Source organism: Physcomitrium patens, chromosome 10 (assembly GCF_059467195.1).
Source record: "Physcomitrium patens ecotype Gransden chromosome 10, ASM5946719v1, whole genome shotgun sequence".
Classification (NCBI taxonomy): Eukaryota; Viridiplantae; Streptophyta; class Bryopsida; order Funariales; family Funariaceae; genus Physcomitrium; species Physcomitrium patens.
The window spans coordinates 16776578-16791209 of record NC_143419.1 but is presented as its reverse complement, the minus strand read 5'-3'; the positions used below and the strand labels follow the sequence as shown (position 1 = coordinate 16791209).

General features: G+C 26.4%; 1 protein-coding gene across 2 annotated transcripts; it reads right to left on the bottom strand.

Moving 5' to 3' along the window:
* Nucleotides 1–4910: 4910 nt before the first annotated feature.
* Nucleotides 4911–6689, bottom strand: LOC112287398 (uncharacterized). 2 transcript variants are annotated; one of them, XM_024530336.3, is made up of 5 exons: nucleotides 6529–6689; nucleotides 6158–6340; nucleotides 5943–6040; nucleotides 5394–5607; nucleotides 4911–5180 (listed from the first exon to the last, which is right to left on the bottom strand). In XM_024530336.3, the coding sequence occupies exons 2-5, from the start codon at nucleotides 6306–6308 to the stop codon at nucleotides 5095–5097; spliced, it is 549 nt and encodes a 182-aa protein (XP_024386104.1). In that variant the 5' UTR covers nucleotides 6309–6340; nucleotides 6529–6689; the 3' UTR covers nucleotides 4911–5094. The 2 variants fall into 2 exon arrangements, with proteins under 2 accessions (XP_024386104.1, XP_073392643.1); XM_073536542.2 differs by having other exon boundaries at nucleotides 6158–6689.
* Between the last annotated feature and the right edge of the window lie 7943 nt (nucleotides 6690–14632).

The window sequence follows — 14632 nt, the reverse complement described above, 5'->3', positions numbered from 1 at the left end:
CATTCCAGTCCATATTGCAAGCAAGATTTTAGAATTTAGTTAGCATTTATGATAGCAGACTGTGATCCTTGTTGTAAAGATAAGAGTTTGACCTCTGCTATTCTTTTTCAATTACTATCTTCAAATATAGCCATAAAAACTTTTAAGAATAAATATAAATCATAAACAAATTGTGAATCTTTTTCCATTAGTGGTGCAAACTAAAAGAGAATACTTCCAGATAGAAGTGCACCTATGAATCCAACTTGAGTAAATCCATCAAGGTATTAAAAGACATACAACCTTAAATAGAGCTTCATTTATTGCAAACGTCTTTGAAATTTTGATCTCATTCCATTAAACTTGTTCAATATATTAATTTGTATCCATATTGTACTTGCGGAAGCAAAACTTCTTAGATTTGGTTGTGAAGTCGATCTACTTGCTTCTTTCAACTATACAACTTCTTGCCATAGATTCTAAAATTCTTCTATAGGCATAAGATTAGTATTTCCATAGTTGGCACTGGTGATGTATGAAATTTCCATTCTAAGAGTATTAACAAATTTGTGAAGAATTACAATAGTTGCAAATTTATTCTTACTTCTACCAAGTATAGCATCCATGATTTTTTCTTCTATTTCAAATAAATTATCTAATCTATAAGTTAAATAAAATAGGGTAATCCACAACCTCTAATATCAAATAAAAATTTCCATAAAGAGATATAATCTACTTTCTTTAAGGAAAAATATTAGTATTAAAAAATTAAATGATTTATTTAAAGGTGGATAATTTTTAACTTTTAAAATATAATAATAGAAGTAAAATAATCCATTCATTTGTAAAACAAGATAAGAACAATAAGTTAGCACTCTTATCAAACTTTCAAGGATATGAACTTCAAAGAATTAAAATGTCAATACACTCTTGTGTCACTTGAAAAGACTAAAAAATCACTTTAAGAGCAATACAACAATGCTCTATAAGACCTCAAAATATGTTGACTTTGCAAGACACATATCTTAATTTGTAAGGCAAGTTTTTTATATGTGCGCTACAAAGTTAGCTTATTTTGCAAGCTATCAATACATGGTTATTTTTTTGACCAAGTTTCTAATATACCAATTAACTATAAACACATGTAAAGTCAAAGCATTGTCCATGAAACTTCTAGAAAGTATTTTTAGAAAATATTATAAAAAAAATTATTTTTATCTACTTCTATTTAATCATATAGGTAAATATTAGAATAAATATATATGTCTATGACATTAGTGCACAATTTTGTGTCTCAAGGTCTAGCTTTGACCTTGGTTTGTAACTCACCTTCTCCAAGTATCAATTTAAGGTTTATTTAGGTATTTTTTTGCTGAAAATTACTTTTTATTTTTATCTAAAGATGTCTATAATATTATTTTTCTAAGCTACTTTATTTTTTTTATTTATGGCCCTAAAAAGTAGGCATAAGGCTTATTTATTATAAGACAATATTTGCTTTAAATTATTTTATTACCTTCTTAATTTTTAACTTGGTTTCTAAAGTCATTTGCTACTATATTTTAATGCAGCTTCTACTATATTATAATCAATATCTATTTCTTTCATTTAGTAGTCATACTACAATACAATAATATACTATTTTTACAAGATGTTAATTATCAATTAATAAGAGGTAATTTGTCTCACCTTCCTTCATCAATTTATAAAATTAAAAATATTTTAGTAGATTAAAAAATCTACATAAATTTTGAAGTTTAAAATTTAAAGAATCATTTTGAAATATCATATCATTCTTCTTTAAGAATATAAATTTTGTAGAAATAAGACCAAATTTTTTTTTGGCATAATGTTAATTTTTTTATATTAGAACGTACATGTGGTTATATCAATAATGTTAATGATGCAATAATATGTATTCTTATTTTTCTTTAATAAAACACTTGATTCAAAATGTTGATTCTTTTATGCTCAATAGAGTTCTTTGGATTATTTTAATGGTATTCCAAAAAATTCTATAGATATTTTTAATATTTGTTCTTCTAAAAAAAACCAAGAAAGAAGCCAAATGTAGCTTGACTTAGTAGACATACTGCCCTCTAACATTCCTTGTATTTTTGGCAGAGATTAGAATATAGTCAAATATATACAAGATAAATCTTTTTCTTATAGAAGATTTCTTATAAGATATGAAGATAAAATTTGAAATTATTTCATTCTTGTTTTTATCATGATGGTTTATTTAAACATGAAAACTTCTAAAATTACTCTTTTGATAAAAAAAGACATGAGGTCTATAAAGTAGCAAGATTTACTAGGATTTATATTAGTACTAGCTCAATATATATTATTGAAATTTAATAATATTACATAAAAGAAGATATTATGTTATCTAATCACCTTTCAATCCAATTTATACTTCAAATTCAAAAATCTTAACTTAAATTTTTTAATTAAAAAATGTATTGTTTCTACCTAAATAATTCTTATGTCTTTCAATATGTTAAAAGAAATATGGATTCATCATAGACTTAGAAGATACTTCTTTTATCAAATGAAAATATTTTTATAATTCTATAAATCATTTTGTAAAAACAAAAAATATTCTTAAGCAAAAGATAATACATTGAATTCCAAATTCAATTATAAGATGTTTATACTTATTCATGCAAATCTTTAAGATATATATATATGTCTTAAATTATGTAGCCTAGTCTTAGATATCATGGACTTAACAACATTTCCAAAACCTATAAAGAATGGTCTCTAAGTCTTAGAGATAGTACAAGACATAATGGATGTTATTGTGAGGATTAAGTTTTCCTTTCTATGTTTAATTGCCACACTTTTATGCCTTATGAGGTAGATATGGTAATGAAGATTAAACCAAAAATCATTCTATTTATAAAATAATTCATGATTTCATAATAAACTCCACTTATAAGCTAGTAAGTTAAGAAGAGAGGTTTTTCTTTGAAGTAGCTTCTTGTCATGCTTAAAAAAGTATGTCATGAAATCTTCCCTAGTTATTAAAAAATATACTTTAAGATCAAAGTTCAATTTATTAAATAAACCATAAAAAAAATTGATGCCTATTAGCTTTTTTTTTCAAATTTTTTTAGTCATTCTAATAATTTTTAAAAAACTAGCCACTTGATTTGCATTATTAATTGAAATTTGGATTTCTTGATCTAAAGACAGTTTGATTTTAGCAAGTTATTGTAAGGAGAAACATTTTTCTTTTTTAACTCCTTTCTATTGAATTGAAAGTTAGAAGACTGCTAGTAGTAATTCATCTTTCTTTAAGATATATAATCTAATCTATTTTTGGAGTTTTGATAAAGCATTACTATACTAAAGTAGAGTTTTTAAAATTTTAAAAAATAGAAGTTTAAGAAGGTCCAAATATAGCCAATGTTAAGTAAAATATGATATTTTAAGAAAATATCTTTTATATTAATAAGAAGTGTTGTATCTTTAAAGAAGTTTTTGACTCATTTGAAATAATTTGGATTTAGAATTGCACCTTGTTGTAAGTTTAGGTAGTATTCAATTAATAGAAATTTGGGATTCTACCATAAAAATTGAGTTTATACTTTACAAATGAAAGTTGGAGGATTGAGCCATAAATACTTGCACATTTGTGTCCAAACTTTGCTAATTGTGTATTAAAATTTTAATAAGATATTCTGCTTATGAAAATAAATGAATGTCTATGTAAAGTCTCATAATCAATGTCTACAAGCACTTAATTTTGCATTCATTATTCTAAATTTTGAAATTTTCTAATATTAGTATGACTTGATTGAAAGGTCCCTACAATCCATTTAGACAAGGAAATTTTGGTGTCTTCTTCAAAGTCAATTACACTTAGATCGTCTTAGTACAATCCTTACAACAAGTCGATCGAATTGCTTTGGAGCATGTTAAAGAAGAGATATTCTTTCCATAGAAGTTTTTAATCATAGATTTTATTTTACAAATTGCCTTTGAGGATCTAGATTTAAAAAGCCTTTACTTCTAAGCAAGCCATATTTTCCAAAAATATACCACCTTGATTTATATACTTTTATAAGATCTTATCTTTATTAAGAAGACTTTGTTTATAGACCATATGGATTTTGAAAAATTATATATATATACATGCTCAAAAAAGAAGCATAGAGTAAACTACATACTAGAAATGTAATGTGAAAGGGACAAATAGAATATGGACAAATTAGTTGAAAATTCGTTAAAAAAAAATTTAAAAAACATATTAAACATAAAACTACCCTTTTAAATAGATGGAATAAATCATGGATGGCAAAACACCTAGTAGGTTCTACATTGGATAAGATATTTAAGTGAAACTTTGAAATACTACAGAGTGGCTTGATCATACACAAAAGTGTAAATAAATTAGTAGTAACTGCAACTACCTCCATTCAGGTGAACCTTTGTATAGTTTTTAAATCACATTTTTTCAGACTAAGTAAACAGCCTGCATACCTTCATGCATTCCTTTGTATAGTTTATGAAACACATCTTTTAAGAGTAGGTAAACAACCTGCATGTCTTCATGCGTTCCTTGCCAAGAAATAGTTAAAAGCATTATATGTGACATTAAATTAAATAAAGTTTATTTATGGATATGTTAATGGCAGAGGGGAATAATTTGGATCGAAATTTCAAAAATGAAGCACAAAAATTAGTGTAAAACAGTCCAGTGTTAATTTTAGATCATAGAGTAAAATTGATTGTTAACTTGCTTTTGATTTACGATTGAGCAATTGTGGAGGAGATATACATGAAACAACCAATTTCTAGGTGCTTTCACTGGTAAATAACAAGTGGATTAGAGTTCCGCCTATTGTACACTACATCCTAGTTTTTCGGAATACAACATTGAAATACCCATCGTACTGCAGGGAATCATACGCGGAAAATAGTTTGCAGGGACAGTCTGAATGTGAAAAACACATCTCGTCAAATTTGTCACGTGCGTACAAGCTAATATTGAGTACCTTTGATACTAGGAGTAAACATCATACCACTACAATTGTGGATGCGATAAGGATCCAACAAAGCTAGTTAGTAGTAAAAACATAATGCCACTACAACGACACATGTCATTCAAAATGGTCTAAACTTCCGTGCAGCCTTCAGCCGTGCAACTCTTTTCTTATCCTCCTCAAATCTTTGTTGCAGCTCCAGAAGCTCTGCATGAAACGACACCATTACATAATGATCAAATATCATCAAAAGATGCGGGTGAAGTACACAGAAGTGCACCCACAGCACCCCGATAATCTCAAATCAACTTGATTGTGACCAAATTTGGCCATTAACATGTAGATTCCATATCTTTGCTGTGACTCCTACATACCTTAAACTTGACTGATCGAAAACAGGAGAAAACAAGTTACACTCACCGTTTCTTCGAGCTTCGTGTCTTTGGAACCTGTAAAAGTCGAGAGCGGAGTTTTCTTTCTTTTTACGTTTCTTATTGCCACGATCTTCTGCAGCTTCTGCTGATACAGCTCCTACAGCAATACCAGAATCATCCGTGGTCTTTTTCCTACCAGTTTTAGCTACAACCACTGTCCATCCATCCTCGGCATCAGCGGCTTCTCTGTCCTTCTTAGCCTGCAAAACATACATTTTGAGAAATTAAGTGCTCCAGTCTGAAACGTACCGAAGAACTAAATAGCACCTAGTTAGTGGACACGGTATCCCAAATATTTGTGAAATGCTTAGGAAAGATCAAATTATAGAAGTAGGGATAAGTACAAGCTAAATGAAGGGCGAGCTGTCACAATCCAAACCAAACCCTAAAACCACGAATGAGTTCTCTGGACGCGCAATTTCCTAGAACAAAAATCTATCACCAAGCAAGTAGTCATTTCCCTGGGACATCTACCACTACATATGCAATCGACAGCTACAATTCGACAGACAAGTAGAGCGGTCAAAAACACTACTTGCAGCTCCCGAGCATCATAATCCGCCATCCATTGATCAATTTGACGTTGCAGAACTTCAACTCCAGGTCTCTTTGACTTGTAATTTGAAATCCATTCTGAAAAGAAAAACACAACCAGTGAAATTAACACACCGAAATCGATTGAATGTTACACGAAACACGTAAAGACGAATACACAACCTAGAACAATGATCCCGAAGAGTTTAGACCTACTCTGCATGCCTCGCAATTCGAAGTTGGGCGTAGTTGAATCCGGAGCTACGTCCTTATACACAGCAGCACTGCTTCCATTGCCTGCTACGTGTCCATTCTCTGCTGCCGTTGACGGCGGTGCAACAGCTTTCTTCTTCGCTTTCTTGCCCATTTGTTACAACAGTTCTGGAAGAGCCAAGGTTTCTGTTCCTGATGGGAGAAATTAAGAATCGCGACTGAAGCTTGCAAATGTGCGAGGCACCTCAAAAGCTAGAAGTGAGAACATATGCGACGGCCTCGAAAACAAACGCAGCCACATTCACATCGCCCATAAAGACCACACCCAATCCCATCCATATTCTACAACTGTTTCCCCTACAATAAGAATCCACCTGTTCCAGTCACTTCGAACCCACAAACTTCATGTGCGGGAAAAATGAGCAGAGAAGAATTCGTCGCACTGTACAGCATCAGAACAACGCATTCGGCTCAATCGACCTGTCGATGGCGTCGTAAAATCTGCTCCGCAAGCCAAACCAAGGCCTGAGACAACAGCGATAGTGCCGATTCTAGGGTTCTGGGGTTTAGGGTTTAAGCTTTCTTTCAGGCTGTGCTTTGTGGAAGAAGACACCCATTCCTTTTTCTTTTTCGTCTCTGTTTCTTTTGAAGTGATTGTTAGAACAGCTCAACAATGATGCACAAGTTGTTTGCTGCATAATATTGGATGGCTATATGTTAAGACAAATTGTTAGTCATAATGACACCACCAATTTTTTTAATTTCTGAAAACTCTTTAGACTTTTGAAAAGATCGATTTTTTTAATTACTATTTAACCTTTTGAGGCTTCAAAGAAAAATTAATCATTGGATGTGCTTTAAAGTGAGCTGGTAATGATTACTTCATGTGGAAATTCATTATGACTTTCCTGCATATGTATTTATTTATATATATATATATATATATATGTATTTAAGAGTGTAATGAAATATTTTGCTATGAATATAATGAGTTACACAAAGTAGTTATTCAATATAACTGAAAATGAAAAAAACGGTTAATTATATTTTGTTAAATAATAAAAAAAAGTACATAAACAATTTTTTATTAGCATATTATGATTTAATCTATATTTAGAATGATATAATTGGCATGATCTTAAATGGTATTATACTTTTTAAAAGGTGATTATTAATGAATATTACTGTTATTAATATCACTTTTACAATAATTTTTCAGATAATAAAATGTATTTTTTCTACTTGATGTATTTCTTACATGTGTATGTTTTGATTTTTAAAATAACATAATTTTAAAAAAATTGATTACATATTTTAATTAAGATTGCCAAGTCTGAATTTTAAATTATAACAAATTTGTTGGAGTAAATGTGATCTACACTATGTATTGTAATGATAATAAAAACTTAAAACAAATCAATTAAAAAACTATCAAGTTGTAATCACAAATGCAATAATTTTGGCATGTGTGGATACATATGCATATGAAAAAGGATAAAAAAATATAATCTATTCAGAACCAGACTTGCTGAACAAACATTCTAATATATCCAAACCTTTCAATCAGCTTTAGTAGTTTCTATCGTTCTCTTCTTAAAAACTTTCCCTCAGTGCTTTGTTAGTAAGAATAGTTTTATTTATTTAATTATTATCATTATATAAAGTTTTCTATTAATAATCAACATGATAATCTTGGTTCAAAGCTTATAGACAATTATTTTTGTGTTTAATTCTTGGGTTTTGATATTATCAACAAGGGTTTTAACTTTTTTCCAAATCTATTGTTGTTGGTTCTTGCAACTAATTTTTAAATTTTTTGATGTTTTTTTTCCTTTGAAATTAAAAATCTAAATTTAGTAATTTAGTTGTATTGGAATTTAAGTTTTTCTTTTTGTACTAATATAATATACTTGTTTCATCAAATTTTCTTTTAATTTCAAAAGTATTTGAAATTTATTAAAACTTATTACAAAATATAAAAAATCTTTTTGAATTCTATAAATAATGAGATATTTATAAATTTATGAATAACTCATACTTATTGATAATTTCTAAATGAGCCAATATTATAAGTCCTTACCTATTTATGAATTAATCTTATGCCAAATATTACATGTAATTGTTAAATGACATCTTAATTAACATATACTATAATGACTTGATTCTTATTATATTTTAGCAAGGATTCAACATAAGCCTCTACAATGCTTTTTAGTTTTATAATTGCATGCAATTAGAATCTAACATGTATATTAATTTTAAAGTTTTGATCTATTCTTCTAATATACATTTTATTTAATTAATTTTAATTCAAGGTTTAATTAATCTATATCTTAATAATCTCTAAGTAAGTTCTACTTGTAACAAAAAATAGATTCTAATTATTTTAAATAAATTCTATTCTATAATATTAATAAAAAAATCTTAAACTTATAAATTCTAAATAATTTCTAAAATATTTTATAAAATTCTTAGTTTAACCAATCTAAAGTAAAGTCTAAGATGTTTAAGTAATATATATAATACAAAAATAAAGTATATCTAAAGCATAAATAAAGTAGTAAAAGTACAACAAATTGATTAACTTTGCATATCTAAAGGCAAAGCTAAGAGTACTAAGAATATGGAGCAAATATTAAAGCAAGCTCATTTATACTTTTGTGTATGATCACACCACATAGATGTGTTTTAGAGTTTTTTTAAATACTTTGTCATTTCTAAAACAAAGTATGTATTTAGCCATTTAGAAGTTATTTTATCTCTTAAAAAGAAGAGACTTAAGTTACATGTGTTTTGTTAATTTGTTTTTGACAAAATTCCAAAATATTTGTTCATATTCAATTAAATCTCTTCAAATTATGCTTCTTTTACTATATACTTTATTTTCAAAGCTAGACTTGTTTTTTCTATAATCTTATAATCTATAGATAAAGTCTCTTTAACAAAGACTAGATCTTACAAAAATGTTTGAATCTAAATAAAATAGTTTTTGTAAAAATAAGTTGTTACTAAGTAAAAGATTTCTAAAGACCTTAATTTCAAAAAATGGATGTTAATTTTTATATAAGAAAAATGGTCCAATTACAAATATAACAAACTTAATGGAAATCCTAAAATTGATAGAAAATGGATTTAGGTGTTTGGAGTAATACAATTGTATGTTAAAAAAACATAAAAAATATGGATGATATTATAGAAGAGCATAGTAGAAAGATATAGTAGAAAACAAGAATAAATGATAGGAAGGTAGTAAGAACTTTATAGTTAATGTTGCCTTTTTATAGAAAAGACTTCTATTTACTTTGTAGGAACATAAATGAAATAAATAATTAATATAGGTATTTTTATGAGAGGAATAAGAATAGGTTTTAGCAAAAATTACCTTAAAATATGAAGAATTGATACTCCGAGAGAACCAATTGTGAACCAAGGTCAAAATCAGACCCCAAGGCACAAAACCATGCACCTATAGCAATTTTGGGGTTCTTTGGTTGATTAAAGAGGAGGATTTGAGAGTAGACAAAAGAAAGGTTCTAGAGCATTGGTTTCAAGTACTTTGAGTGTGTAACAACTTTGTAAAGGCTTTGCAAAGTTAGGGTTTTTTTTTAGTGACTTTGGATTTCGAGAAATTCAAAGAGTTTATACTTTAGACAATTCTATAAAATTTATGAATAATCTACAAGTGGAATTTTGTAATTAAGTGATAATTATTGTGTGTAATCTATTTTGCAAATTTGAGCTTGTTCTAATGATTTGCTTAAAGTTTATTGAAGCTCAAACATATTGAGACCCCAAGAATTGGAATTTAAAAGATTAGTGAAGATTTATAAGATATCTATCAATCTACAAATTGAATTGAAATATAATTTTGCACACAAATAGTTAATTTGACTTCCAAAAATTATGCATAATTTAAGACCTATTGAATTGTGAAATTAAGAGATTTTGGCTCTATAATATCAACATTAAGGTTAGAGAAGGATGTCAACCAACACCTAAGAAAATTTTAGAGATTATCTTCAATTTGGTATGTTCAATCTTCTTCAAATTTTTTTGTACTTATTGCCAACTTACTTATTAAAAAGTATTAAAAGTTTTAGCCAAAATAAATAATTAAATCATTAGTTATTGAGATTTCAATCTGTTATAATTTGTTTAAGATTTAGAATTTTATTAGGATTAAATTAGGATTGATTTAGGATTTAGAATTTAATTATGATTTGATTAGGATTTAATTTAGGATTCGGTTTAGGATTTGATTAGGATTTGGTATAGGATTTGGATAGAATTTAAGATTTCATTAGGATTTAGTCTAGCATTTAATTAGGATTAGTCTAAGATTTACGACTTGTTCAAGGTTTTCTTGGGATTTATTTAGAGTTTATATTTTTAATATTTATTTAGAATTCTTTGTTATTTGTTTAAAAAATTCTATTTCTAATATTTTTTTAAGGTTATTGTTATTTTTTTAAGATTCTATTTTTTTATTTCTTTAGAATTTCTTTATTTTATTTTATTTTTTAGATTAATTATGACTTCTTTATGTTTCTTTTATAATTTCTTTTAAATTTCTTTTGGATTGGTTAAAGTTTGATTAAGTTTGTTAAATATTATTTAAGGTTTATTTAAGACTCTATTAGACTTAGTAGGATTTTGTTGTTGCATTTTTACTTATCTTCTATAGCTAAGTGCGCAATGCATTCTCAAGCAAGAATATATAGAATATAATAATATAACATAATAAATAGAAATATTAAGATTGATTTTTTTTTTATTACTAATCATTATATCTTTATATCATATAAGCTAAATAAACATAGCATTTTTATAAAAACATGGATTGGATTTAGTATCTTTTCAATGAAACAAAAAATCTTAAAAAAAGAGAATATTTTATTTGTATGCCACTAAATTAATAGCAGAGCTATTATTTTGAAGTAAATATTTGCCTAATTTGAAAAAGTATATCATAAATTCTTTCTTTAGATATCCAAAAATATGATTGAAGATCATAAATCAATTCATTGAATGAATCATAGAAAAAATCAATATTAAAGACTTATCTTTTTATTGGTTTTATTCTTGGAACAACTTCTAATACGATTTAAGAAAGCTTCTATTTAATTATCATTGACTTTTAGGCTTTTTTCAAGAATTTTTTTTTATCAAAGTTGAAGGTTCTAGATTAAAAGATTAGATAGATTTATTTTCATGGGATAAGGTAAAAATATATATTTATTTTCTTTTACACCAACATGTTTCAAAAAAAGTTGATATGTTAAATTAAGAAGATGATCTAAGTCCAATTTATATAATCCAATCCAATCATTATATTTTGGAAGGACATCATCACATTGAAGTATGTTTTTTTCAGTTATTAAAAAATAAATACAAAAAAAATCCAAATAAAGCTATAAAATAGATTAATATGATAAGTAGATATTACTGCTTCTATAATAAGAAGAATTGTTAGTCCTTTAAAGAGATTTTTGACACAATAAAAAACCATTTAAGTAAAAAATTGCAACTTGATGGAATTATAAGCAAGTATTAATTTAAAGAAATAGAAGGTTCTACCATTAAAAAAATCAAAAAATATCAAAAAATATAAAGAAAATAGGAATATTTAATTGAAAGAACTTACTTACATATATTCAAATTTTTTTAATTTTGTTCTACATTTTTGACCTAGTACCTTGTTTATAATTTGGAGTAAGTAAGAAAATCAGATTTAATACTCAAGTTTCATAAGCAATAGAGTTAGAATTCATTATTTTAAATCTAAGAAAATTTTAAATATTTGCTTGACTTGATTGAAGTGCTACTAACATTAGTTTGTACAAGAAAGCTTTTGTGGCTTCTTTTAGGTTGATGATGCCAAAACCTTCTTTTTTACAAACTTCTCAACAAACAAATCATCCCACTTTGGACTAAAATAAAGAAGTAGTATGTTTCCACAAAATATTTTTAACCATAAATTTGATTTTTTTTAATAGCCTTCACAAAGTCAATCCATATGGCTAAAAATAATATGATAAAAAAGGAAGATGTTATTTACAATAATGGATCTACTTATCATATTGATTTTGGTATATATCAATAGTCTATTTTTTGTATCATTTTATTAATAAAAAATTGATCATTATCTTACGTGTTTAAAATAAATACCAAAGAGAGTTCCAAGGAATTTATTAATATCTCTATTAAATGCTTATGCTCATCTAAATTAATTTGTCTATGATGTGTCAAATTTTATAGTTTTCCAAATAGCACCAGATTTAGACCAATTAATTTTGAGAGTTAATTCCAATACAAACTTCTAAATAGCATTCACTGAGTAAAAAATGATGTCTTTGTCTTTACGGTCAATAATTGTAGAATCATTGACATATTGGCTAATGACTTGTTAATTATTACTTCAAGAAATATAAATACCTTATAGATGGAGTTGTTTGACTAAATATTGAATAAAAGTATTAAAAATAATTTTGATCCTAATAAAGAGATAAGGTGCTAAAAGGTAGCTTTGTTTATTTTTTGTTCTATAGGAATTGTTTTTGTAAAAGCTTTATTAATACCAAATATTATGCTTATGTCTTAGAGGCTATTTTTAATCGTGTGATAGAAGAAATTATCAAAATAAGGTTTTTCTAAGGCTTTAAGTATGAGGACTTAAGAAACTTTGTCATATGATCAAAAAATATGTATATATATATATATATATATATATATAAGCAAAAAATAATATTTTAAAATTTTGGCTCATTTTTTGGACTTTGGTATAATTCTCACATTTTTAAGATGAATCTTAGAGAGAAGAATGTCATTTGGTATCATGGATATACATAATTATCTACATAAGAAGTATTAGATAGAATGTAAATGTATATAAATTTGATAATATCTTATGGAATAAATTTTTAGAAGCTTAATAGATATGGATTTGACTTTATACGTGTTTATATTTGATTGGTAGGTTGAAAACTTGGCCAACAAATTGGCCATGTAATGTACATGTAGGAAATTTGTCTTATAAGTTAGACATGTCTTGATGGTCTTACAGAACATTGCCACATAGCTCCTAATTAGATAGTATATATGGAGGCAAGAGTGAAGCCTTCTTCACTCTTATCAATGATTTTCTTGTTCTTAATTTTGTTTCAAGAATCTCTAGTTTTCTTGTCTTAGGCAACAACCATTTTATTTTAACACTATACCATATTTTAATGATTATTTATTCTTTTTTAATGACAAAAGAATATATTGATCTTTTGATTCTTCATGATTCATGTCCTTAACAATTCGGCAAGAGTTCTATTTCATTATTTTTGTTTTATTTTAGAAGTGAGTAGATTATTCCACTTCATTTGTTGTGTTTTAAAGAGATGGAAGGAAAAATTATGGATATAAGGCTTTGGAAGAGTTTCCAAGTCTAATTTAAAATTTAGTCTTTTATTCATATATTTTTTCATTTAATCTTGTAATATATGGTTTTATAATTTTTTATTACTTAAAATAGACTAAAACATAAATATATCTATTATAAATAAATCTTATATAATCTTTGAGTTCTTGCCAAAATTGCTCATCTATTACAAGCAATCAAAGCTTTGGTACAATATAAGTATTAGTCTCTCTTGGTAAAGTTCTTATATGTATTAGATTGTAGTCTTTTTATAGATCTATCTTATTAAAGATTTTAGCTTCATCTAGTTGATGAAGAATACTTATTAAAATCACTTCAAATCATATAAAAGTTACAAATCTTTTTCCATCAAAAGAATAAATCAACAAAGAATACTTCTAAATAAAAGCATTTATATAAAATCTTATTTGAGTAGTACCATCAAGATATCAAAAAAGATGTGATTGTAAAAAATATTGGACTTATTGAAGAAATTCTTAAAATACTGATCTTTTTCCATCAAACATCTTTCATATATTGATTTTTGATACTTTTTTACTAATATTAATAAAATTTCTAGAATTTCCTTGCAAAGTTAGTCTATTTGTACTTATTGTTGAGTTTTTCTATAAGTGTATTATAACTATTTCCATAGTTGAGATTGCTATTGCATGAAATTTCTACTTTAAGAATATTAAAAAGATCTTGAACCCTTGCAATGATTGCAAATCTATTATCACTTCCTCAAAGTATAGTGTCTATAGTTTTTTTTTTTTTGCTATTTAAGATTATTTAGATTTAAAATAAATAATACCAACTACAATAAAAGTCAAATTAAAAGAGGATAATTCACAACCTCCAAAATCAAACGATAATTTCTACAAAGATGGATAGTCTATTTTTTTATTATATATACATGTTAAAAAATATAATTTAATTTAAAAGTGAATAATTTGTAATCTTTAAAACACAACAATATCTCACAAGAAAAAGGATAATTTATTTGCTTCTTAAAATAAATAAAAACTATAACAAAGATAGTAGTCTTATGAAACTATCAAGAACATGAATCT